Raw genomic sequence first — 27,950 nt, 5'->3', positions numbered from 1 at the left:
CAAAGTTTCAAGCAAACACAACACAGCAAGGTGATGTAGTTAAAATTTACCACCAAATCCCACAACTATTTGGAAGCATGTGCCTTGCAAACAACTGAAGAATTTGTTCATCAATACTGTGATCAGCTACTACCACAGACAATGTTTAGAGATGAGAGACATGTTGGTTACTGAAGGAAAACCTCAAAAAATGGGAGAGGAATGGGCGCTGACAGGGCTTCTGAGGTTGCTGGATATAGAAAAGTTGAATCTTTTCAGACACTTATGGCCACGAAGAGCACTAACAGTAAGTTGTTTGTGTTGTAGTACAAAGAATTGACTTTCCTCTGCAGCCAAAGGATGACTTGTACTAAAATAAGAAGAAGCTTTCAGGAGGTATTGCAGCCACTTTTACAGGTGGCTGGGTAGAAAGAACAGAAACTTAACAATTTAGACAAAAGTCATAGAGTTGGCAGGAGCCTGGAGTCTCAGTTCCTCTGTTACTGCTAAAAACGGGCAGAATAATTCTCTTTAACTTCGGTAGGATTAAAGAATCAACTTCCTAGCTTTGATGAAGCTTTGGTAGGCACAGTTTTATAGAAAGTAGGAATTCCTGTGAGTTTTGTTTGGTTTCTAAACACACAGCCAACAGAGGCTGACAAATGGCCAAGCCAGACCATGGTGTTAGAAGAATCTGTGTCATGGTAAAGGACTGTTAACCACATATAGAAACCAACAGCTCTCAGCTGTCCCCACCACCTCCTCCATTTCCCTGGCTGCTACTCTAGGCAGCCTTCCCAAATGAAAGGAGAGTAGTCATCTGGAAAGCTGGAAAGCCATTGCAAAGATGCAACTGTGTTGCTCTTGCCTGGAGGGACCACTCCAACCAGGCCAGCCACCAGTATTTCCCCCAGACGGTGGAAGTGACAGCATGCAGAACTCTAACTCAGTGGACAGAGATGGGCTTGGCAGAGCTGGGTGGGTGAAATACACTTCCAATGCTGGGATCTTCCTCACCCCTCACCCTAATAAGACTTGTGCCATTTAAACAGGAGCTTTCTAACACCAGAGCAGCAGGGACCCAAATGTTTGCATAGGATTTTCACAGACCACATCTCTTTTTAATAAAACATTATCATGTCATCATGATTCAGATAAATGGGAAGGAACACATCTATGAAAAACCCACTAAGGAAGATAATACCAAATGCATATGCTTAGGATATAATTTAAACACACATACACATAATTGGTATCTATACACATAAACACAGAAATGTACACTTAGTCAATAACTTAGATATTCATTTTGGCATTCTTCACCAGTCAAGCCAATCAGAACTAGATCAGTTTATATATGCAGACACAGCCACGCATAAAAACTTAGCACCTTGTGTCCCCATAATTAACATCATGCTGGAATCCCTGAACAAATGAAAACCCTGAAATAAAAGTGGGAGTTTGCCAAGAATTGACAGCAAATCACATATAATCCTAATTGTGTTTACTACTTAGTTTCAAGAAAGACTTGAAAATTCCTAAATCTATTTCTTCATTGCAATCCCTTCTCCTTTCATGTAAATCCCCCAGCTTTACATAATCTTCTCCCCATGCGCCTGGTCTTTTCTACATCTGTGCGCTCTCTAACTCATAAACAAATCCCCGAAATGAAAGCCAGGTTATGACTTTCCAAGTGGCATCCAACACTACTCTACACAATACAAAATAGTGGATTTATGGGTCATTCTGAATTCTAACTGGGTTCAAAAATCACCTGCACCATTCATTAGCTGTATGACTTCAGACAAATTATTTAACCTTTTGCTACTTCATTTCTTCATCGTTAAGATGGAAATTATAATACCTCTGAAGTTATCAGGTTTGGGTGAGGATCTAATAAGACACGTGAAAAGCTTAGAATGGAGCCTAGCACACAGTAAGAGTTTAACAATGTTTTCTTATTATGGGAATGATTATAAAGTTACGAGCAATGATAATTTCTATTTCCTCCAGTCTCCAGAATCAACTGGTTTGATTTTGCTGCCCTCTTTTGCTTTCCACCTTTGGATTCTTTTTGTTGTCAGTGAAGTAATATAGCAAAAGAGCCCAGAGGTGAAACCAAACCAGGTTAAAAATGAATCAACAGTTGACACTCATTTTCAAAACAGCATCAGAGAAGGAGTTAAATTTTCCCACTTAAAGAATCCACCCACCTACGTAGAAGAGTTTGCAATAAGCTTTGGCAAAAGGATTCACAATTATTCCTATTTTAATAAAAGATTTCTTACCTGGAACTCCACTTGATGGATGAACTTGGTAAACAATGGGTGTCTGTGCCTTGGAAAACTGTTTTGAAAATATGATCGCAAGAGAGCATTTCATTAGAATTTCTACAAATGCAAGAAGTACAAACCACTCCTCACAAAGCAAGGAGCATTAGTCTAATGCAGGAAATGGTTGCATTTCTTCCAATCATCTTCACAACGACTTCTTTTCATCATCATAATGTTTCTGTGAAGCAGATCTGTCAGATGTTATTGTATTCCTCCCATAGACGAGTTAAAGGGAATTTGATCAAGGTCACACAGTTCTCTCTCTATTGTATTCCTCCCATAGACGAGTTAAAGGGAATTTGACCAAGGTCACCATATTATCCAAACCTTAGCCAGCCTGTTTCTTCTCTCTGCCCACCAGCCCTACCCAGGGCCATATTTTACCAGAAGAGATGGAAGGTAAGTAGACCACAATTCAGAATGTCAATTTTTTATTTATTTATTTATTTATTTGCAGTTTTGGGTCAATTTTTTAATTCCATCACTATAAATTTGATGTCTTTGGGCCTTATAATTTTTTTCTAGAAAAAAATTGATTTATTTAATTGGAAGGATTGTAACTTAAATCATTATCAGCCAGCACCTTGGTGGGGATTAGCAAGCTACAAAAAATAGCAAGTTAGATAGGCATTTGTCCAAGGTGCTTATTGGAGAAATGGAACGTGCTTGTTGGCAGGGAAATGATTCAGAAGATTCAAGGCATGGCAAGCTACATTGTTCTTTAAGAAAGTGAAACATGGCATTTATGGGAGAAGTTGGGGGGCCCTGTGAAAGCCTGGTCATGGCTCTCCAAATCATCTTACAGTGCTCTCTTTCTGCAAATCACATCAATCTTCTATCATCTGCCAACCACAGCTCCATAAAGGCAGAGACTGCCTGACTCAGTCGCTGTTGTGTCCCTCTATATAGCCTGGTGTGTAGAAGACATTCAAATTTTTATGAATGGATGGGGTCACCTGATCCAGGATGACTGATGTGCTGACTGGAAGGAGGACAGGGAAACAAATAATTCCAGGAATCCCATCTCACCTCAAGACATCTGGGTTAGTCTAAGGTTAGTGCATTACTTCATCAGGAAACCACACTGGGGCCAGTGCGAATAGACAGCGAAGTGTGAGGATGGACTGACTGACCAGGTCAATGTTTGACCAACGAGACAATGACTCACACAGGAGGACACCTATCTCCACCTCCCATCACTTCAGCCCCAAACTCTTATGCAGAGACTGCCCACATTCCATACAACCTACAGTGTTTCCCTTTTGCAAAACAAATCAGAGAAAATTGTTTTATTTGGTCTGCTTCCAGCACCCCAGGAGTCCACTTTCCCAGGAAGACTATCACCAAAGAGTAACTCCATTGTTAATCAACAGCCATAATCAGCCATCGGGAAGCAACAGTCTTTTCTGTTGGGAACCCATAGACAAAGCTGGTGATGGCTTATCACGTGTGAGTTTTAAGTATTAATCTGCAGGGCTGGCCTTACAGTCTACTATCAAAGTCAATTTTCTCACTGTCCAAAGGAAAACTTAGAAAATAGTTGAGAGAAAATATATACAGTCAGAGGGACTAAAATAAGAATTCTGTGACTTCATAAATTGGGAGCTGGCTCTGTTCTTACCAATAGATAAAGATTAACACAGTTCTACACACACCTGCCAAACATGCCATTCCCCTCAGCCTTCCCATAATCACTGCCCCAGGCCTCCACCTCCCTCTGAGACGCTTTTACACTGATGTCATTTCCAGGGAACTATATCACAGGAGTCCCGGCAAGCAGAGCAGAGCTTATGGCCCCATCTCACATGTTAGAAACTGAGGTAGATGGAGCGACTATATCCAAACCAAATGAGGAGGCATACATCTCAATTTCCAACTTGAAATGTAACATCTACCCCTTGGTCTGTAATCAATCCTTCTACCAGAACTTCATGGGGAATATAGCAATTCCTCAGAGAGTGGGGGGGCAGGCTCAGGCTTAAACCTCAAAAAAGGGCTTCACTTCTGATTCTCTCTTGAGCTAACACAACATAAAATGGTACATTTCTAAGAGAAACCGGCCCCTGGTCACTCGCCAGGCTAGAAACAAGACAAAGTGAAAAATTAATGAGCTTCCAAATCAAGCTTCCTGCATGCTGATCCTTGAGCTCAAGTAAGGTCAACAGAGGCAAGATGGGGAAGAGGGAACACAGTGGATTAGAACGAGAAAGCCACAGCCACCAGCTGCGGGATAAACCTTCTGTGAGTGGTTCAAGCTTGTCAGTGCCCACAGCAGGCTCTTTGGAGTGGACTGGCAAGACGGGATTAATTTTTAATACTTGTGGCTCCCTAGTCTCAGTACCCAAACAAAGAGACACACTGTGTTTTCATTCAGCTTGGAATGCCTCTCATTAACCAAGTCCCCTGGTGATTTTTAAGCAACTGGCCAAGATAGAAAAACCACTGACAGATTTGTTTTTTTTAATGTGTAATTTTAGGAAGTGTTTCTCTTTTTTCCACCCTCTCTCCTTACCAATCTTTTAATAAGTAGGAAAACTACTATTTGGGGTGAGAGGAGCCTGGTGATTAAGAAGCATGCTCAGTTATCTCTCTTCTGCTAGATTCCTCGAGACAGTGTAGAGGTGGTAGGACAGCTTTCAATAAGAAAGGACAATATAATTATTTTTTCTTTAGACTGCATATGTACAGAAGCAAAATTCTAGAAAACAAGTTTCTCTTGAACTAAGAAACACGTTATTAAATGTGAATTGACAGCAAATTCAAAATTTCAAAAACAAATAGCATATATGAAAGGTAGATGATACTAGACATGGGTGCAGAGGGTAAAGTCATATTCTAAGGGAGCATTAATTTTCAACTAAATTGTACTCTTTGGGACAACTCCTCAACAGAGGCACCCCATGTGAAGTACAATCACATCAGTGGGAACTTCGTCAAACCTCTGCCTTTTATGATCCCTTTTAGAGATCGTTTTTAGTGTACAAGTAATCTGAGAGGGATAGGAGATGGAACCAAACATAAAATGAAGCCCCAGTATAGAAATTGAGGCTGTAAAATAAGTCAAGTATTGGCTTCATATCCTCTCTCTCTCTTTCTTTCTTTCTTTCTTTCTCTCTTTCTCTTTTTCTCTCTCTCTCTCCCCACCCCCCTTTTAGATCTGAATACAAATGAGAATTCCACCAGCAAATGTTACATCTGTTCAGTGCTGGAAAGAGTAGCAGAAATCTACTATAAGATATAAAAATCTGCTATAAGAAGTTAGATCCCTGAGTTCCTTCATCACCCTGATACACAGCATGAGCTTAGCTGCAAAATAAAATTACTAGTGCAAAAAGATAAGCTCTGTGGCTCTTCTATGGGCTTCAGTTTAGATGAGAATTTAGAAGCAGATACAGGTTCAAATCGTGGTTCTGCCATTTACTACCTGGATGACATAGACAAATTAACTTAATCTCCTTGAGCCTCAGGTTTTCCATCAGTAAAAATAGGATAATAAACAGCTACCCCCATAAAACTGCTGTGAACACTTAATTAGACAGTTTATATAAAGCATTCAGCTAGAGCCTGACGTGCATGTGCTCAATACTTGTGTTTCACTACTATAGTCTAAGAAACTATCACTACCATCCACCTTTCTCCTCACCCTGTCAGACTCTCAGATTGACTTATAACTCACCTTTTGAGAACACCAGCCCACCCTCAGACTATGCAAATACACATTCTTCCATCCCAAGCACCCACCTTGAAAGTACAGCTTTCTTGTGCTCCTGGACTTGGGCTGCCTATTGCCTGTCCTCCAAAGTACACTTCTAGGGAGTACAGAGCCTCATGTGCTTCAGAAGGCAGAGATCTAAGGGAATAAAGGGGAAACTCTTAGGAATCAAAACCCATGAATTTCCATGCTAGAAGCCAATTTGACCCCTTCAAATTTCTTCCCTGCACTTGTGAAACAGAGCCTAGTTAAGAAGTCCTGTATTTTACCTTTCACCCCATAGATCCGTTCATAATTACTAGACTTTAAAGATTAGATCTTCAAGGTCAAATCACCTTCTTATCTCCTTCCTCTTTACTGTGACTTAGAATCTGGAGGCCAAGAGGGAGGCTTCCAGAGGACAACAAAAGTCCAGGAAGAGGTAGGCACTTCTCAGCAACTCTCAAGGAAGCAATCGAAATAATTAGTTAGAAGAGCTGCACTGTAACTGCAACCGGCGCCCACCCAGACCTCCATAAGAGCTGCGCCGCCCAGATCTCCATAAGAATTGCGCCAGACCACCATTGATGTCCATCTGGACCTCGGTAAGCGCTGTGCCATGACCCCCAACCCATGACCCGTGCCCGCTGGGCCTCTGCACACCCTGACCAGGAACTGTGGGAGGCATGCAACCTTACGTCCTCCCTCCTGTACCCTCCCTGCCTCCACACAGGCCCACTTGTCTGGCCAGAAACTGTGGTACTTACATGCCCTCCAGACCCCTTCTCCTGGCCAGAGACTTCAGGAGCATTGGGCTCTCTGTCCCAAAGTCACTGGGCGCCCGGCACTCCCAGAACCATGTGAAACACCCCCCATCCTGTTGCTGGATCCGGGTGTGTCACACTCCGGAGCTGCTTCCACAACCAGAACTCCCTGGCTGGGGCAGCCCCAGAGGAACTACACAGGGTCACTCCCTACAAAGATACAGCAACAATAGAGTGATACAGCTGGGGTCTAATCTTGGAGAGATACCTCCCCAACTCTGAGGACAGCCAGAGGCAATGGTAAAAAACAATCATGAGGCAAAATCAACAGAAAAACTGTGGCAATATGAATAATCAGAGTAGATCAACTCCCCCAAGGATCAATGGGGCAGACACAGCACAAGATCCCATGCACAAACAAATAGCTGAGATGTCAGAAATTGCATTCAGAATCTGGATAGCAAATAAGATCAAATTAGAATTCCAAGCAATAACCCAAAAGATATCTAAAGAATTCAACGAATTCAAAGACCAAATGACCAAAGATTTTGACACATTGAGACAAGAAGTTGCATCCCTCAAAGATCAGAAAAACACAGTAGAATCCCTCAGTAACAGAATGGAGCAAGCAGAAGAAAGGATTTCTGACATTGAAGACAAAGCTTTCAAATGCTCCCAAACTCTCAAAGAGGAAGAGAAATGGAGGGCAAAAACAGATCACTCTCTCAGAGAGCTCTGGGATAATTCGAAGAAAACCAATATTCATCTTATAGGGATCCCCAAAAGCAATGAAGTGGCTTCACAAGGCACAGAGTCTCTTCTCCATGAGATTATGAAAGAGAACTTTCCAGACATGCCAAGAGATTCTGAAATTCATATACCAGATAGATTCAGAACTCCAGCATGACTCAACCTGAATAAGACGTTCTTCAGATACATCATAATCAATTTCACTAAAGTTAATATGAGGGAGAAAATTCTGAGAGCAGCCAGACGAAAGAAAACCATTACCTACAAGGGGAAGAATATTAGAATAACTGAAGCTCTCTCTGCTGAAACCTTTCAAGCTAGAAGAGGATGGTCATTGACTTTTAATCTCCTAAAACAAAATAACTTTCAACCCAGGATCCTGTACCCAACTAAACTGAGTTTCGTTTATGATGGAGAAATTAAATACTTTAACGACATTCGCATGTTGAAGAAATTTGCCATAACTAAACCAGCTATCCAGGATATTCTCAGACCTATCCTCCATAAATACCAGTGTAACCCTACACCACAAAAGTAAACCCACCCAGAAAATTTTGATCAAATTCCAACTTACACAGCTGCAAAAGGATCCAAAATGTCCACCGGACTCTTCAAAGGTTTATCAATATTCTCAATTAATGTGAATGGTTTAAATTGTCCTCTAAAGAGGCACAGGTTGGCTGACTGGATACAAAAACTTAAGCCAGATATCTGCTGCATACAAGAATCGCATCTTACATTAAAAGACAAATACAGACTCAAGGTGAAGAGATGGTCATCTATACTCCAGAAAAAAGCAAGTGTTGAAATCCTATTCGCAGATGCAATAGGCTTTAAACCAACCAAAATAAGGAAGGATATGGATGGACACTTCATATTTGTTAACGGTAATACTCGATATAATGAGATTTCAATTATTAATATTTATGCACCCAACCAGAACGCACCTCAATTTATAAGAGAAACTCTAACAAACATGACAAACTTGATTTCCTCCACTTCCATAGTAGTTGGAGATTTTAACACCCCTTTAGCAGTGCTAGATAGATCCTCCAAAAAGAAGCTGAGCAAAGAAATCTTAGATTTAAACTTAACCATTCAACATCGGGACTTAACAGACATCTACAGAACATTTCATCCCAACAAAACTGCATACACATTCTTCTCATCAGCCCACAGAACATACTCCAAAATCGACCACATCCTAGGCCACAAATCTAACCTCAGCAAATTTTAAAAAATAGAAATTATTCCTTGCATCTTCTCAGACCATCATGGAATAAAAGTTGAACTCAACAACAGGAACCTGCATATCCATACAAAAACATGGAAGCTAAACAACCTTATGCTGAAGGATAGATGGGTTATAGACGAGATTAAGAAGGAAATCACCAAAATTTTGGAACAAAACAACAATCAAGACACAAATTACTAGAACCTCTGGGATACTGCAAAGGCAGTCCTAAGAGGGAAATTTATAGCACTGCAAGCCTTCCTCAAGAAAATGGAAAGAGAGGAAGTTAATAACTTAATGGGACATCTCAAGCAACTGGAGAAGGAAGAACATTCTAACCCCAAACCCAGCAGAAGATAAGAAATAACCAAAATCAGAGCAGAATTAAATGAAATTGAAAACAAAAGAATTATACAACAGATCCATAAATCCAAAAGTTGGTTTTTTGAAAAGATCAATACAATAGATAAACCATTGGCCAACCTAACCAGGAAAAAAAGAATAAAATCTCTAATTTCATCAATCAGAAATGGTAATGATGAAATAACAACAGACCTCTCAGAAATTCAAAAAATCCTTAACGAATACTATAAGAAACTCTACTCTCAGAAATATGAAAATCTGAAAGACATCAACCAATAATTGGAAGTACGCCACCTACCAAGACTTAGCCAGAACGAAGTGGAAATGTTGAACAGGCCTATATCAAGTTCTGAAATAGCATCAACTATACAAAATCTCCCTAAAAAGAAAAGTCCAGGACCAGATGGCTTTACATAAGAATTCTACCAAACCTTTAAAGAAGAACTAGTACCTATATTACTAAACCTCTTCCAAAATATAGAAAAAGAAGGAATATTACCCAACACATTCTACAAAGCAAACATCACCTTGATCCCCAAACCAGGGAAAGACTCAACAAGAAAAGAAAATTATAGACCAATATCACTAATGAATATTGATGCTAAAATACTCAATAAGATCCTAACGAACAGAGTCCAACAACACATCAAAAAAATTATACACCATGACCAAGTGGGATTTATCCCAGGACTCTCAAGGCTGGTTCAATATACGTAAATCTATAAATGTAATTCAGCACATAAACAAACTAAAAAATAAAGACCATATGATTCTCTCAACTGATGCAGAAAAAGCTTTTGCTAATATCCAGCATCGCTTCATGATCAGAACACTTAAGAAAATTGGTATAGAAGGGACATTTCTTAAACTAATAGAGGCCATCTACAGCAAAGCCACAGCCAATATTGTACTGAATGGAATTAAATTGAAATCATTTCCACTTAGTTTAGGAACCAGGCAAGGTTGCCCATTGTCTCTATTGCTCTTTAACATTGTAATGTAAGTTTTAGCCATTGCAATTAGGGAAGGAAAGGCGATCAAGGGTATCCACATAGGGTCATAAGAGATCAAACTTTCACTCTTCGCAGAGGACATGATCGTATATCTGGAAAACACTAGGGATTCTACTAGAAAACTTTTAGAAGTTATCAAGGAATACAGCAATGTCTCAGGCTACAAAATCAACACCCATAAATCTGTAGCCTTTATATATACCAACAATAACCAAGCCCCAAAAAACAGTCAAAGACTCTATTTCTTTCACAGTAGTGCCAAAGAAGATGAAATATTTGGGAGTATAACAAACAAAGGACATGAAAGATCTCTACAAAGAGAACTATGAAACTTTAAGAAAAGAAATACCTGTGATGTTAACAAATGGAAAAACATACCATGCTTATGGCTGGGAAGAATCAACATTGTTAAAATGTCTATACTACCCAAAGCAATATATAATTTTAATGCAATTCCTATCAAAGCTCCATTGTCATATTTTAAAGATCTTGAAAAAATAATACTTCGTTTTATATGGAATCAGAAAAATTCTCGAATAGCCAAAACATTACTCAGAAAGAAAAACAAAGCAAGAGGAATCATGCTACCAGACCTGAGACTGTACTATAAATCAATAGTGATCAAAACAGCATGGTACTGGCACAAAAACAGAGAAGTAGATGTCTGAAACAGAATAGAGAACCAAGAGATGAATCCAGCTACTTACTGTTTATTTGATCTTTGACAAGCCAATTAAAAACATTCAGTGGGGAAAAGATTCCCTATTTAACAAATGGTGCTGGGTGAACTGGCTGGCGATCTGTAAAAGACTGAAACTGGACCCACACCTTTCACCATTAACTAAGATAGACTCTCACTGGATAAAAGACTTAAACTTAAGACACAAAACTATAAAAATACTTGAAGAAAGTGCAATGAAAACTCTTGAAGGAATTGGCCTGGGTGAATATTTTATGAGGAGGACTCCCCAGGCAATTGAAGCAGTATCAAAAATACACTACTGGGACCTGATCAAACTAAAAAGCTTCGGTAGAGCCAAGAACATAGTAAGTAAAGCAAGCAGACAGCCCTCAGAATGGGAGAAAATATTTGCAGGTTATACCTCTGATAAAGGTGTAATAACCAGAATCCACAGAGAACTCAAAACGTATTAGCAAGAAAAGAACAAGTGATCCCATCTCAGGCTGGGCAAGGGACTTGAAGAGAAACATCTCTAAAGAAGACAGATGCATGATCTAGAAACACATGAATAAAAGCTCGTCAATCTTAATCCTTAATCATCAGAGAAATGCAAATCAAAACTACTTTGAGATATCACCTAACCCCAGTAAGAGTAGCCCACATAACAAAATCCCAAAACCAGAGATGTTGGTGTGGATGTGGAGAAAAAGGCACACTTCTACACTGCTAGTGGGAATGCACACGTTCCTTCTGCAAGGATGTTTGGAGAATACTTAGGGACCTAAAAATAGACCTGCCATTCAATCCTATAACTCCTTTACTAGGTATATACCCAGAAAACCAAAACTCACAACATAACAAAGACATCTGTACCAGAATGTTTATTGCAGCCCAATTCATAATTGCTAAGTCATGGAAGAAACCCAAGTGCCCATCAACCCACATATGGACTAGTAAATTGTGGTACATGTATACCATGGAATATTATGCAGCCTTAAAGAAAAATGGAGACTTTACCTCTTTCGTGTTTACATGGATGGAGCTGGAACATATTCTTCTTAGTAAAGTATCTCAGGAATGGAAGAAAAAGTATCTAATGTACTCAGCCCTACTATGAAGCTAATTTATAGCTTTCACATGAAGGCTATAACCCAACTATCGCACAAGAATATGGGGAAAGGGCCAAGGAAGGGGAAGGGAGTGGGGAGGTTAGGATGGAGGGAGAGGAATGGGTGGGGCCACACCTACCATGCCTCTTAGAATGGGTACAGGCAAAACTTACTAAATGCAGAATACAAATGTCTGCATACAATAACTAAGAAAATGCCATGAAAGCTACATTGAACAGTTTGATGAGACTATTTCAGATTGTATATGAAACCAGCACATTTTACCCCTTGATTGCACTAATGTACACAGCTATGATTTAACAATAAAAAAAAAATAAAGATTAGATCTTCAGCAAAAGAAGTTAGGACTTTTGTGTGGTTAAAAGTCCCTGAAATATGTTTTTGTGGACTATCCTCCATAAACCCTGAAATGTTTTTTTAATCTGTCCTTTTTCTCAGAATCATAAGTTCATAATACTTTAAAAATTGGAAAGGGCCAGGCTTGGTTACTCACACAGATAATCCTAGCCCTTCCAGCGCTTTGGAAAGCTGAGTGAGGTAGAAGGATTGCTTGAGGCCAGGAATTTGAGACCAGCCTGGACAACATAATGAGACCTCATCTCTTCAAAAATAAAAAATTATCTAGGTGTGGTGGTATGTACCCATAGTCTCAGCTACACAGGAGTCTAAGAGAAGGAATTGCTTGAGCCTAGGAATTCAAGATTACAGAGAGCTATGATCATGCCACTGTATTCCGACCTGGGTGACAGAGTGAGACCCTACCTTTAAAGAATGTTGATACATAATCTATTCTCAGTTTCCATTTTAAAAAAATGATAGTTCCAGGTAAATTAAGAGATTTATGTGTGTAAGCACCAAAAGTTAAGGGAAAAGTGGGCTTGAATTCTAGGAATTTTCTAATAAAAGACATTGATATAAAACGTCTCGACTTTATAATCATCCAAGCAGCCCATAGATATCTCAAATATCCATCAAGACATAGAATCCTGGGCACTGTCTTATCTTTTTATGAAAATCACAGTGGCTTCTTTGCCACTCGAGGCTGTCATCCATGTTGATTTTAGTAAAAGGAGAATATTATGAATAAGACAGAAGCTAGATGGAAGAAGTGCTTCCTGTGCAAGTGTTACCAATAAAATGCTTAGCATGACCTTGAGTATTTAAATCTGAATTGTCCATTGTGTTAGTAACTAGCCTGATGTGCTTGTTGAAAGGTGGGCAGTCCCAAATAAGATGCCCTATGATTGTAACATACACAGTGGACTTTGAAGACTTGGTATTAAAAACAAGAATACAAAGTATTTCATTAATAATTTATGTAGATTACATATTAAAATAGTAGTACTTTGGATACATTGGGTTAAATAAAACATATTTTTAAAATTAATTTCACTTGCTCCTTTTGAATTTAACTTATTTCTTTTGTTGTTGTTATTTTTTGTTTTGTTTTGTTTTGTTTGAGACAGAGTCTCACTATGTCACCCTCAGTAGAGTGCCATGGCGTCACAGCTCACAGAAACCTCAAACTCTTGGGCTTACGTGATTCTCTTGCCTCAGCCTCCCAAGTAACTGGGACTACAGGTACCCACCACAACGCCCCGATATTTTTTAGTTGTTTTAGTTGTCATTGTTGTTTAGCAGGCCTGGGCTGGGTTCAAACCTGCCAGTCTTGGTGTATGTGGCCAGCATGGTAACCACTGTGCTACATGTGCCAAGCCACTTATTTCTTTCTTGATTCAAGAATGTGGCTACTAGGCAATTTTAAATTACACCTTTGATCACATTATATTTTGCTTGACAGTGCTGATTTTGATATTGTAATGGCTGTTTTGGAGAAAGCAATTATGTCTTTTCATGCTAATGAGCATGAACAGCATTTCTTTGATGATAAAGTGTACATCTTTTTACGCTTGTATATTAATTGAATTTGATATTCAGCTTCCAATTGATGAAGTTGAACATATATATTTGAGAGGATAACATTTCCACTGTTTTGAAAAAGATGACATAAAATCAATGGTGCATCCTGAAGTTGTTAGTATGTAAGGATTAAGGAGATAGCACATACAAATCTTGAAAGCTTCGACTTATGTCATGGCAAGCCCTTGCAGAAAGTCTATGTCCAAATATACCATGAAACCTAAAGAAAATATATCACCCAGTTTTAAAAACAGTAGCGCAATAAGGAACTTCAGTACATTTGTTGAACATCTTCTACTCATATTGTATTGCATAATACACCATAAAGACTACAAAGCTGATATTTAACACACCCTCCATCCTCAAAACACTTACCTCTGTGGATGAATCTGACAAGTGGACAGCTGACATAAGAAATTTAGTATGAGGCAACAGTGTGACAAGTCTACACCTGCTGTGTCTTTGTGTAAATTACAAAAAGGTCTCTTTTCAGAGTGATGAATTACACAACAAAGTGTGGTGCCCACACACGCCCTGTGGATGCTCCACTAAAAGGTGTTTCTTCTCTCTCTTTCGAAGAAGGGAAAGATTACACTCAGTTGGACGTTCAGGGACGAGATGGCAGTTGTAATACAGTTGGTGAGTTTTAAAACACAAAAATGGAAAAGGGGGACTCTTTCTGAAGAGGGAACAAAAAATGAATGGTATTTTTTCTTCTTAATCAATGATCCACTTTTATGTAGTTTGTCTAAGACACAAGTAAAGAAAGGATGAACTGATGTAAACGTCATAGGCTAACAAAAACTTGAGTAGAATAACAGATTATGTGGAATTCTTTAAAAATAATTCCTACATAGAGATAATACCAAACTCAACAAACGAACTGAGCCTAAAGAAGATTTCCTTTCTAACTGGTTTTGGGTTTATGCACCATTATTACAATTATGCTTAGCCCAAATGATCAATAATTTTAAAGGCAAAATGTCACAATTTATTAAAATCTTAATAGCCACAAAACTCCTTGCAAAAAACAAATGGAAACATAATCCAGCCCTTCCTTCTAAATATCTCAAAATTATTTCCCATACTCCCATCTTACCTTATGCTCTAAACCCAAAATAGAGATCTCTTATGAAGTATATTCATGTAGAACATTTTTTAAAACTATAACTGGTTAATTGCAGTCACAGCAGGAGTTGCTCTAATAAGTCACCAAAGCTACTGAGATAAGCAAAAGCCCATTTCCTATCTGGTCTTCCTATTCCTAAACGGGTGTACCTTGTCCGGCATGTCACCACGGGCAAATCCAAAAACACGGGAAAGACATCACAGGGGATAGTAGGCAGTGCAGACATGGCCACGTTCATGTTCACCAGGTGTATCTCCATTTGAGAGCCATTGGTGGGGTAAAGGACACCCAATCCCAAACCTAAATATAAGGGAAAGGGGAAATCTCAGGCTTGGCAGAATTGTAATACGCACAAAGTAATGCAAAAATGCGGCCACGTGGGGGCAGTGTGAGACATTGAATTTACCCAAGGATTAAATTAATAGTCATTTCCTAGTAATTGCTGTATAAAGGAGTTTTCTCATTTATAAGCTTATAAAACAGTCTTCTGTCTTCAGGTCCACCTAAATCTAAAAAAGAAACTTTTAATCCCAAAATGTACTCCGTACTGGTCTAGAGTTGAGTATGATAAGCACAGATTAGGAGCCCCAAGTATTTAAGTATAGAACAAGGAAGATTCCAGGGGACACATTACCAAATACTAAGCTATGCACTGCCTTGTCATCTCATTTAGGGTTCCCAGAATCCATAGCTTGTCCCATAGCTTGGGACAAGAAAGTAGACACAGACATGCAGTGTATGACGTGCTCTGCCTCTGTGACATTAGCAAGGGAGCCTCTGCAAAGACAGAAGATGGACATTCTGTCTAGTTCCCAACATGCCCCCTTTCACATCTGTCCTTAGACAAAGAAGAAAACCAAACACACATATTCTTTACGACTGTGGGTCGATAAGTAAGAAACTTTCACTTGGTAAAATCAAACCTACCATCAAGAATGACTGTGATCCACGTTCCCCCCGCAAGACTGCCTTCTCCAGGTTCAATACGTAAACTCAGGTAAGGTACTATGAAAAGTGAGGAAAACACTTTTTTGAGGGTCAGATTTCAATCCACTAGTTTCCCCAATATTTTAAGTCAAAATTTAGCATGCATCAGAAATCACCAGAAGAGATTGCTGGGCCCCACTCTGAGTTTTCAGTGCAGTAGGTCTGGGGAGGGGCCCAAGAATTTACATTGCCAACAGAGCTGCTGGTCTGGGAAACAGATTCTCAGAATCCCTATTTTTTGTTGTTTTCTTGGGAAGGGATGTTTGTTTTTATTTGAAAATATTAAAAGATACACAAGTTTTTGTTACATCAATACTTGTATAATGCTTAGGTCAGTGCTTTGGGTATGCCCACCCCATTTTAAGGAAAATTCTGACTGATTCTTCTCATCTTGGATGTTCAAAAACCCAGTGTTCATCAGATGGACCCTATAGTTCTACTTCCTTTGGAAAGAGCCTCAGGGACACACTAGTATTTCTCTATCCTCTTTTCCATTCTCTAATCAGGTGGCCACATTGAACTACAAAGACCATCACTTATTCCCCCTCCTGGGGAGGAGAGACTTCTGGAAGCTGTCCGTATTTCAGTCTCCTACTGAGTGCACTGTCCTCTAGTTTCCCCTCATGGTCAGAATGACCTCAGATACAAATAGATGCAAATTCCCTAGATTGTTGCTTTGTCTGCTTAGAGAGGAGCTGAGGCATGAATCATTACTGGAATTTCCTTTAAAAAAAAAAAAAAGCGGTCTAGAATTCACATGCTAGGCTAGATCGGGTTTGCCCATATAGACCATCAGCTGGGCATGATCTTACAGCCTTCCATCTTTGAAGATGTTCCTGGATATGCCCTGATAGCAGTCAAGCCACTTCAGGGAAGCCAGCAAACATCAGTCAGCTCCTTAGTGAGGTAATAAGCAAGGAAATTGCTCTCTACAGAGCACTTTTACAGTTTCCACATCAGAAACTGTGGCCAGCCCAGGGCTTCCATACGCAGTGATGGACGTGGTGCACAGCATACCCAGGGGTGCTGGAGCGCTGTTCATATTAACATAAATGCAGCCCTAGCCAAACTAGACCATCCTTACCCCTTAAAAATTCAAAACTTTTAGCTAAAGAAGACCAAAAGCAAATGTCATAAAAAGATACAGAGGATAATCAAATTCATGGAGAAAATTGGTGACACAATCTGAAAAAAGGGCATTTTAATACAGAAGTCATTAATCACTAAGACAAGTTACTCCCTTTGCAAAGGCAGAGCAGTAAAATCTAAAAAGAATTACATCATATAGCCCAAAAGGGAATTATAAAAGAAAGCTTCTAAGTTATTATTAAAAGCTCTGAACTATAACAGCAGCCTCCACTGGTCCCTAAAAATTGAAGGATATGGTCACAACAATTTAGGATATAACTTCAGCTGTTAGACAGAAAAAAAAAATTATTAAACAGAAAATTTAAACCCAAAAGAAGACACTTCAACACCTCCTAAAATAATATTTTAAATTCAATTCTTCAATTGATAAGTAAAAATTGTGAATATTTATGGTATACAACCAAAATAATATTTTAAATATCAGTAATAGTTCTCAATATAATCTAATTGTGTTCTTGTCTAGACTCTGTTCAAAAATGCATTCTACTTACCTGCCCAAAGTAGAACTTCAATACTCATCAGAGAGATCAGCCAGATAGTCATGGTGTCCACTTAAATCAATCCTCTTAAGATTGCTCAGACATTAAAAGCATTTTCAGCTTTGATTGGAGCAACATAGCTTTGGTGCTTTATAAAAAGTGAAGTGAAAAATTATTATCATTTTTGGTTCTCTATGTACTAAAACTTGGGAAATTAATAAGATACCATATAAATGTAGCCCTAATATCTTCACCACTAGGTGAATTAAAGACCCACCATCTTTCAAGCTCAGGGGTAAAGGATTATCTACCAATCTTATATAAAGTCACCACCACTACCCCACCACCTTGTCCCACTAGCTTATTTCATGCATGTTTGAGTCAGATAAATGACAACTTCCTTCACTAACTCGGCATTGAACAAAAGCTGAATTTTTTTTTTTTATTAAATCATAGCTGTGTACATTGATATAATCATGGGGCATCATTCACCAGCAAAAGCTGAATTTTTAAAAATAAATTCCAGATATTAAATACTAGTGAATGGTAGGGTGGAGGGGCTCTTTTGGATTGCCCTATCCTACTGTTCCAGCTTTCCCTGAGCCACTCTCCATCTAAACCCTGCTCCCCTCAGACAAGCCCTCCACACATCAGCCTCGGCCTCTGCTCATCCCTTCCTGGATTTTCTGAACTCACTTGGTAGCCTCAGAGATCCCGACCCTCCTTCATAGCCCTACTCAGGAGCCGCCCACGACTCCTTCATCAGCCATCCCAGTTCTCACCCACCTTCCACCATGGACCTCTGGCCTACATCTGCAGAACCTGGACCAGGCAAAATGCAAAATGGTACACGCATGCCTCTCTTTCTAGACCAAGGGTGTCCAATATTTTATTTTTTCTCTGCTGCACATTGGAAGAATAAGAGTTGACTTGGGCCACACGTTGAATACACAAACACTAACAAAAGCTGAGTAGTCAAAAAAGGTCTGTGCATACTTTTCGGGATATCACACACCACAGATAAGCAAAAAAAAAAAAAAAAAAAATCCTCACAAAATCAGGTTCATCACCCATGCTACGGATGGTACGTTTTTTTAAAAAGATCCAGGGAATAGTATTATATTTCCACAACTTTCTTAGTGAAAAGGTCCCAAAGAGAACACAGTAAATTCAGATTGACGAATACATATTTAAATACCCTAAATCTGGGTTTACCTAATCTGAGAGAAATGACTTTCATGCTTGTGTGGGTTGGCCAGGACCCACGGAAGCCTGGCTGAAACCGGTATGCCTAAGCACCCCGACACCTGCTCTAAGTAGGTGCTGAGCTGTGCCCCCCAACCCAAAGCCAGAGAAAATCCTCTTCAAATACTGGCTCTCTACTGTTCTGAAAGTTTAAAAAATTAAAGAATTAAACTCATACACATATATTACTACATATACGTTTAATCTCTATTTTTAAGAAAAGACTGAAATGAGAAGTAGTTATACCATTTCAGGGAATAAAAGTCACAATCAACCCCCGGAAAAAGCATATCTGCAGAAACCTATCTGCATAAGCCTATCTTACAGGTACATGCTGACTGAGATAGCCCACAATATAAAATTATTTATATTGAATTCAACACTGCAAACATTGATAATACATCTATTATATGCCACATACTATCCTAAGTGCTGGGAAAGAGCACCCAATGGAGTGGGAGTAGAGGCTGCCTGCATTTAGAAAGAGAATTTTTAAATTTTCAAGTGGATTCAGTAAGTGCTTTCACACATTGCAAAGTTAACTACATCTTTATGTCCATTTGGAATAAAATTCAATTTATGAATAATTCAATTTTCAGAGCTACATCTACTGCACCAAAAAGGGTACCCAGGAGCATTTGCTGTTAGTCCAGATGCACAGGATCTGACTCACTTGTTACACCCAAAAGAATATACTCAGCACGGGACAATCTTTTTCAGTCTGGACGCACGATTTAACCATTTGTTTCATTTCAGTGCCTACACCCAAGCTTAGAACAATAGAAATAAAAATTCACACACTGGTTTCCTTAAAATCCTACATTCAGACTTGCATCTTGTCTTCTAAAATAGAGCAATTAAGTTAATAATAAACACGACTTTTCTTAGTGTGGATTAACCAATCCACTAATTCTTGCTGGGGATAAATAAATACAGTCTCTGTTTGTTTCTTTTAATCAGAAAATTTTCAACCACAGAACAGAACTACGTGTATTCAGTAACAGTCTCTCTCCCGCTATGTCCACCTCTTCCTTTCTTCCCCACTTCCCTTTGGGCTTCCCTTTCTTTGGACAGTGAGAAATGAAGCTGCGGGGTGCTACTATAGATCCCCCATGTCCCTTTGTTCCACAATGTTAACGAGAGATACAATACTTAGGAAACAGGGAGCAGAGACTTGCCTGAATCAAACAGTACCTTTTTTCTGTTTCTGTCTCGTTGTGACTCAAGGGAGAAATTATCTTTTCTTTCTAGATGATCTTGTTTCCCTCTGCCAGGAACCGAGGGCCACGTTATCTGGTTAGAGCTCGGCCTGCAGCTACCGTGCAGGTAACTCATTCACGTTGGACTATAACTCACCTAACTTGTTTGTGTCCCAGCCAAATGCCAACCAGAGTAAAAGTTCGGAGGTGGCCATAGGGCAAGTTTAATGATTAACACAAGCTACTTAGATTTTTTCCTCTGGGTCCTTTATTAATGACCGAAGAGAGGGTGTCTTGCATTTTTCTCCACTGACTGCTTTATCCTAGACAAGAATTTTAAGTAAAAGTCCACACAGTGAGACAGATGCATTCAACATTGAAAGAATTGGCCAGTAAGTCAGTGACCAAACAGAGGACCCAGGAGAAAGGCCCGGGAGAAAGGGCTGGTCCCCATATAAGAGCAGAATCCAGCTCTTCATCCAGAAGAGAGACTCATAAAAACCAGGATTTGAGTTAACGTTCCTATGCCTAAAGAAGCAAAGAAAGGAAGTAACTTGATCAATGTCTTGCTGAGAAAGTTTGACTAACCCTCTTCATTTTTGTACTTTCCCTCTTCCCTTCTGGCCTTGCCTCCTTAACCAGGAGAAAGTCCTTGACCCACATCCGTCACCATCCAGTAGGACCCAGACATGGGTCTCAATTGTTGGTTTGACTGTCTCTTGATAAGGAATCAGGAACCAGAGGGCCCAGGATCAGCCACCTTATCACTTGGTCCACGTCTGACTCTGTCCCTGTTCCACTGCTCATTCCGATTGACATCACCTGCTTTCTGATCATCTCTGTCCAGGCCCTAAGGTACCTGACCAGAGGATGTGCTCATCTTCTTTCCCCACCCTTCCCTTTGGGAGAGAAGTCATTGTGATAGGATTTGAAAGCCCTGAGTCTCCACCTCCAAGGACCATCAGTAGACCTGAGGAAACATCTTTGGCAGAACCAGATTAAATCCACGGAAATGCAGCACAACTCTGATGAGAATAGTAAAACTATCCTCTAGAAAGTGCAGAAGTTTATACTAAATGTTATAATATAGCAGCTTGGAAATCAGTGACAAGCCAAATGATTTTTGTAGCACTGAAGCCAGGGGCATAGGGAGCGGGTGCCTGGCTAGGTTGGTATAGGTAGGGAGTCCATGGCCTGGCCACCTGCCCACCTGCTGTATATAGGTTCTGGACCCCTCATGGCAGGCCAACAAGCATCATTCAAACCATGTTCGTATGCTTGGCACATGGGTAATGGGACAGACCAGGTTTGGCAAAAATAGTCAAAGGAGATTTCAATATAATCGTAACCTTTTATCTTTTCTTTTTTTGCAGTTTTTGGCTTGGGCTGGGTTTGTACCCACCACCTCCGGTATATGGGGCTGGCACCCTACTCCTTTGAACCACCGGCACCACCCACCTTTTATCTTTATAAAAAAACTTATATTCATGAATCACTTAGGTGATCCAAATTTGTTTAAAAGAATATAACAGTTTCTGCCTACAAAGTGCTTGTCATCTGGCGGGAGAGCCAGACACATAATCAGACTATTTTGACTCTATTGTTGTAGAGTCTCCTGATAAGTTCCTGAGACTAAAACATGTTTCTATTCCTTTCTATTCCTGCAAGAGGTTTCCATAAATTAACCCCATCTATCCCTGGGTAAATAGCTTGTAACGGATATTTACAATTCTCTTTGGCAGCCTAGCTGTCAAGACATCATCCTAAAAATCACACCAATTTTCTTACAGGAATATAGTCTCCTCCTCACTGTTGACTAATTGTAATCATACCCAAGTCTTTTGTTGCTGTGTTCTAGGAACCTCCCAGTGTGCAGTCAGGGTCTACTGTAAAAGAAGCAAGGTACAATGAGCACTTTGTGCCCAAGGCCTGAGAGAAGCTTCTAGAGAGCTCTACAGGCGCTCTACGTCACACACAGGTTGGAAAGCCTCAGCACCCCCTCTGTGAGCTCTGTCATCCAACTCACAGCCCCCAAATATATGCCCACATTTGCTTTGCAAAAGCAATCTCCAGAGAAGCCCCTCCTTTCCATACAATCATACTCCAAAGCCACTTTCACGTAGAAATTCTAAATAATATCTTGAGCCCAAGACTCTGACTCAATAATGAGGACAAACTCTGCTCAGAAGGAAGACTGCGCCTGCTTCCATGCGGCTGAAAGGAAAGTAGCTGTGTCCGCCACAGATGTTGACAGCACCCCACAGGAAGCTCTGCCTACGAATACTTGGGAAACTCTCTCAGAAACTGTACTTAGGCCAGTGGAGGACACCCAGGGAAGTCAAGGAAGAAGGTCGATCTCAGACTCTTTTTTTCTCGAATCTCAACACTATTCAGAATTCCTAGAGAACTGTGTGGGGTCATGAGAACACAGCTTGCAGATCTCCAATTATAGGAACCATAACTGATTAAGGGCCTAGCCGCTCTGTCCCAAAATTCATCACCACATTTACAACAAGGCCACACTTCTACCAGCTGCTCCCAGCCCAGGACTGAAAGTAGCAGAGAAAATGAGGCAGATCCATCCAAAGGAGACATGGGACTACTTCGGGGGTGACTTTGGCTTAAAGACGACCCAGTGAAATCACTGACCTTCCCGTAGAGTACGAGGCAATCTGAGATGCTTCCACCCCTCTCCCCTTCAGCTCAGGCGGCATTCTCCAGGTTCATCCTATTTTCTTTTACAAGGTTAATAAAACCCTTGCCTTTTCATCCTTTCATCTGCTTCTCAGAAGACCCAGAATAATGCAGGAACACTGGATGAGAACACCAGTGTTCTGGACTTCAGACTTCACATTAGTGGTCACAAGGGCGGCATCATTGGTGAAGATCCTTTAGATAAATGGGCCGTTGTGAAAGTTTTGAAATACACAAAAAGTCAAGAAATGTAAACTCCACACAGGTGCCCTCCCAGCAACACCGGAACAAGTTGAAATTTGCATGGGTGGGTCAGAAAGGACACTGTCAACTGCATTTTCTTGGAAGTGAAATAATGGACCATAACATGGTCTGTCTCAAAACCTTTATAGCAACCCACGTAGCTTTGTAGGCTATGGATATGAGACATAGGAATCCAGAAGAGAAGGGGAAGGACAAGGTGGACATCATCTAAGGAACTCTTAAAGAGCAGCGACGTGCTAGGTATCTTCTGTTTGGCCCTCCAGATCTACTCTCTACTCTTCCTCATCCTGCTCTGTGCCCCGGGAGGGTAACCAGAAGCCCAGGTGGAAGTGCCAAAGGACAGATGTGATTAGCGCATTTCCCCACAGCCCCACCCTACTAGATCTCAGCTTGTGACAGGAGACTTTCCATAGAGCACCCTGTTCACGCTCTCATTCTCTCTCTCTCACTCCAGGTCCCAGTGAGGCTTTTCTCTTTGCCCCTTCAGCCCTAACTACGGTAGCAGCTCCTCCTTTTCTTAGTTTGCTAGTAATGCACTATCCCTCATTGTTTTTCCTAAGTCTTAGCCATACCTCTTAGAAATAATCCTTTTATTAATTTTTTAGCCTGAATGTGCCATCTGTGAAGCGGAACCCTAATTGGGATATACATATAAACTCTAAGGGACAGCTAAGTTCCCACATGGGCAAATGTAGAGTTCAAATTTATCACAGTTTGGGTGGGTGCAACTATAAATGTGATTTCATGAGTACGCATGCACAGGCTGGCAATTCCTGGGAACGGTTGAGTCATACATGGTATTTCCAAGCCAGATGTTCTAGTTCTTAAGGAAAAGAATCATTCCCCAAAACATTCTGCCTTGATCCTTGAATAGAACAGATGCTTAATACCACAGGGAGGAACACCTCATGAATCCATCAGAGGAAAAGCATGCTGGAGTAGGTGAGTGCAACAAACGCCAAGTGTAGGCTGTACATGGAAACTGAGAATGCTCAATGCATCTTTGCTTTTTCCCACTTCTCTTCATCAAGCTTGTTTTGTTCTATCCTATCCTTCAATTTATAGGCATATTTCTGTCAGAAGGCAGATAGATCATCCAGAGGGCAGGACGTTGGCATGGTCCTCCAATCTAGATAAGAACTTCATTGGCCGAGAGAGACCCTGAAGCCCCTCTCCTCTGGGTTTGTCCCCCTATGTGACCAGCCATGGAGATGTGGCCCATCTACACCTCACATTCTCCATGTCTTCAGAATCCTTCTTGGCAATTTGTCTCTCACCTGTCTAGGACTGACCCAACTCATCCTCCTTCCTTTTCCTCAAGTTTCCAGCAAAACTAAGGCAATTACATTCCCTCTGCTTTAATATCATCTCCCTCATTAAATTGAGATCCTGAATACATTGACCCCATTGGGCAGGAAAATAAATCTGTTCCACCAGAAGGTCTAAGTCATGGGTGAAATATTTACTTCCTACTTTCTCTAAATAAGTTTTCTTTGCTACTAAATAAAATTACTCAAAAGTAACCGGCCATTATTACCTCTGTCCTAAGTCCTTTTAGGTCACTAACTTGTTTTGAGAACAATGACCTCACTTACCCAGAAGCAAAACTGTGGTGACAACCACCCTTCTGATAAGAGTCCTCAAAAACAGCAAGGCCATGTGGAAGCACAGGTGGTTATACCCCTCAAAACCCATGTCCCAAACATGGACATACAGGGGGTTCCTCACTCAAACCAGCAGAGCTGATTGGCTACTTTAGCATCACATGGGCTGGGAGCATGCAGGCACGCTCAGGGTGCTCGATGTAGCAAGTTCATAGAACAGCACAGAGTCATCAGAAACCCATGAAATCAAGTTCCCATCTAACTATATGGTGACCAGCTATCCCAGTTTGCTTAAGCCTGCGATTTTCCCCAGGGTGTGAAATATTTAGTGCAAAAATAGGAAACATTTTAGGAAAACCAAAATGGTTGATCACCTGACATCTAAGAAAACAGGGGAATGACTGTGATATGTTTAAGACAGATCTTATTCCAGAAAAATTAAATGTTTTCCTCCAAATACCTGGCACTCACAGAGGATAGACTTCAGTTGATCACAAAATTCACATAAATGGAGTAACTCAATTCCTGCCATGTCAGATAAAATAGTTGTTGAAATACCCAATGTTTTTCCAGACCACAGAAACATTCTTTTCTTTGAATTTGAAGCTTCTGTGAGAGATGTGGGCAAAAAAACATATGTCAGTTTCTGCATTACAGTACAGCTCTTTCTCCCAGGGTTCAGCAGAATTTAAAATAAATCATACCAGCAGGGAGCAGCAGCACAAAGGCAATTAATTTTTTCTAGTTTAATACTACGTTACTGTCTGAGGTTCAGGAGCCCAACTGAGATTTCTGAAGTGCATTTCACACTTAGTTTTAAAATTATGAGTGACATTGAAGTCATATACTTCTGTTGCCCAGTGGAATGTTTTATTTAGCAGAAGAATGTTATGACATTGTTAAATTTTATATCTTAAAGGAAATTATTTAAAAAATGGAAGACATGTTTGCCCCTTCTCTGGCAAATATTTCATAGCTGATAAAAAGAGCAAATCAGTCCAATATCTGATCTGGGGCTGATATAAGCAAGGAAAGAGGGACAATTCAAAAAAAAATCTAGAAGTCAGATTGTCTGCACACTTTAATCATGAAAACAAGTAATGATTCAAATTGTCCAATAAGACTCAAAGCCATTAATATAGCATAGAAAACAATTCAGATAGGGTAGTATGGTGGTTTTAAAAAAAGTGATCACAAATTCTTTGTTAATTATCTTCATCTCCCTCCTCCTAAAAGTAAACCTTCTGACTCAATTAAAACTAATGGAAAGCAGCAGCTTATTTTGGGCTTCTATCACTGAAAGCTAAAGACAAAAAAGTGTTAGATACTCACTCATCAGGCTAAAGAGACCCACCACCACCACCAAATTGGGTTATGTATCCAATATAGCTGAAGTGCAGGGACAATACCCATCCTGCTCACAGGGGTAGCGCATAGAGGTACTCAGTGACCATCTATCGAATGGGTGAGTGAATGAATATGACTCATCATGTGTACTCATGTCAGGTATCTAATACTAATCATTAACAATTAATAGCCTTTATTGAGCTCTCTGTTAACTTTTCATTGACTATTTCATTCATTTCTTATAACCACCATACATGTGGGCTCTATCACTATCCCCATTTTACATATAGGGAAAATGAGGCACAGGGATATTATAAAAGGTTACCCAACTAGTGAGAAGGAGAGCTGGGCATGGGAACCAGATCTGTCTGATTTCATTCCAGGGCACTACCCATTTGTTAGAAGGTTGCATCAAGTTCATAAGCTGGACGCCCCCTCCTGATTCCATGCCACCGAGAAAGCATCTGATTATAATCTGGCTCTCAGATGCAGGTATAAAGTGGGAGCTGTACCACTCAGAATCCACCAGATCACAGACTAATGAGCATCAGAGAATAAGACTGTATTATAATCTCTTAGAATTTGGTGAAGAACGTACCTAAGCAATCTATCTCCCTTGTTATCTTGGCAAATCAGGTTTCTGAACTGGGCTTCATCATAAACTTGGACTATCTGCCCAGGAGAGTTCCACCACCTCCAGGACTCATCTGAGTACCAGCCACCCTTGCCTGGTGGCACACCCAGTCTCACCCTCAGCTGTGTAACAGTTTTAACTTTGGTATATGATATCTGGTACTTTATAGGTGCTCAAAGGCAAAAATATTAGATAATTGGGTGCACAGGTGAATAAATTAATTAAGTAACAAATCATGAGCAAGATTACAGCAACACATCTGCAGGGGGACCATGCGGGGGACACTATGCTGAGATATTTGCCTCCAATGATAATATAGTTGGGGTGGTTTGTTTTTGCAGTTTGTTTTGCTTTTCAAAGATTTTTTTCTTATTAGTTCATGTAATCTTTACTACAGCCTTATGGGTTATTGTACCATTTAACAGATGGAAAAGATGGGAAAAGAATGGCACCTAGAAATATTAGGCAGCTCTTCTAAAGTCACAACTAACTAGCATAGAGTCAGGACGAGCAATCAAATCTCTGGATCATGAACCCAAATGTGTGTCCTCAGCCATAACTGATCTGTGTCCTCTGCTCTGAGCGATCAGCAGCAGTGCCATAGGGGGGACTTGGGGTGACATGGAGAAGTGAGGCTCACTTAGAAGGAGACTTGGGGTGACATGGAGAAGTGAGGCTCACTTGCCTTCAGCCCCACTGAATTCCCCGATACAAGGTACACGCCCAGCAACTGTCATAAAGAACTGATCTTAAGCTAATATGTGCTGCCATTCATCACATTCACTTCTTTATCACTTAACACACTGAATTAGCAGAGGGAAAATCAGAATTTTTGATTATAAAATGGTCCAATTAATCAGATTAGCAAATATTGATTGAGAGCCTGTGGTGCTAACTAGCTGCCGTGAGTGAGGGCCGTAAGATAACTTCTGCCCTCCAGAAGATTTCAATCCAGTTGGAAAAATAAAACATTTACAAACAAAGCAACAAAAGACAGGAGTAGGTGCCACAGAGGAAGAATGAATAATAAATTCAGAGAAAGGAGCAGTCACTTCACTCTGGGACACTCAAGGAGGCTTTTGGAGGGGCTGCCATCTGAATGGCACATGGACAGATGGGTAAGATTTCTAAAAATAGAGAAAGGAAAGAGACTATTTCTTTTCTCTGAAGTAATGGAAATACCAAAGTACAAGCAAAAGCTACATACTGAGAAAGAGTAAAACAAAACTGCAAAACTAGGATAGGGTCAGCTGACCTTGGGGAGAGATTGTAGGACAAGGTTTAAAAGACTGAACATTAGCCCTGGAGGTCAGATGCGATGTCCTGAGATCCAAACCACAGCCCATTCGTGACCAGAGAT

At 40.2% G+C, this 27,950-nt stretch overlaps 1 protein-coding gene across 2 annotated transcripts in view; it reads right to left on the bottom strand.

Moving 5' to 3' along the window:
• The window catches only part of PKHD1 (PKHD1 ciliary IPT domain containing fibrocystin/polyductin), a 497,465-nt gene extending 477,271 nt beyond the window's left edge, over positions 1-20,194 (bottom strand). For both annotated transcript variants that reach the window (XM_053602538.1, XM_053602539.1), the window contains exons 1-6: positions 20,043-20,194; positions 17,616-17,751; positions 15,916-15,993; positions 15,138-15,288; positions 6,054-6,162; positions 2,268-2,325 (exon numbers count right to left, since the gene is read on the bottom strand). In XM_053602538.1, coding sequence (XP_053458513.1) covers positions 2,268-2,325; positions 6,054-6,162; positions 15,138-15,288; positions 15,916-15,993; positions 17,616-17,667 — 448 coding nt within the window. In that variant the 5' untranslated portion in view covers positions 17,668-17,751; positions 20,043-20,194. The remainder of the gene's footprint in view (positions 1-2,267; positions 2,326-6,053; positions 6,163-15,137; positions 15,289-15,915; positions 15,994-17,615; positions 17,752-20,042) is intronic.
• Positions 20,195-27,950: the final 7,756 nt, after the last annotated feature.

Source organism: Nycticebus coucang, chromosome 9, assembly GCF_027406575.1.
Source record: "Nycticebus coucang isolate mNycCou1 chromosome 9, mNycCou1.pri, whole genome shotgun sequence".
Lineage (NCBI taxonomy): Eukaryota > Metazoa > Chordata > Mammalia > Primates > Lorisidae > Nycticebus > Nycticebus coucang.
Note: the sequence above shows the minus strand (reverse complement) of the source record. Positions and strands in the feature narration are given on the sequence as shown.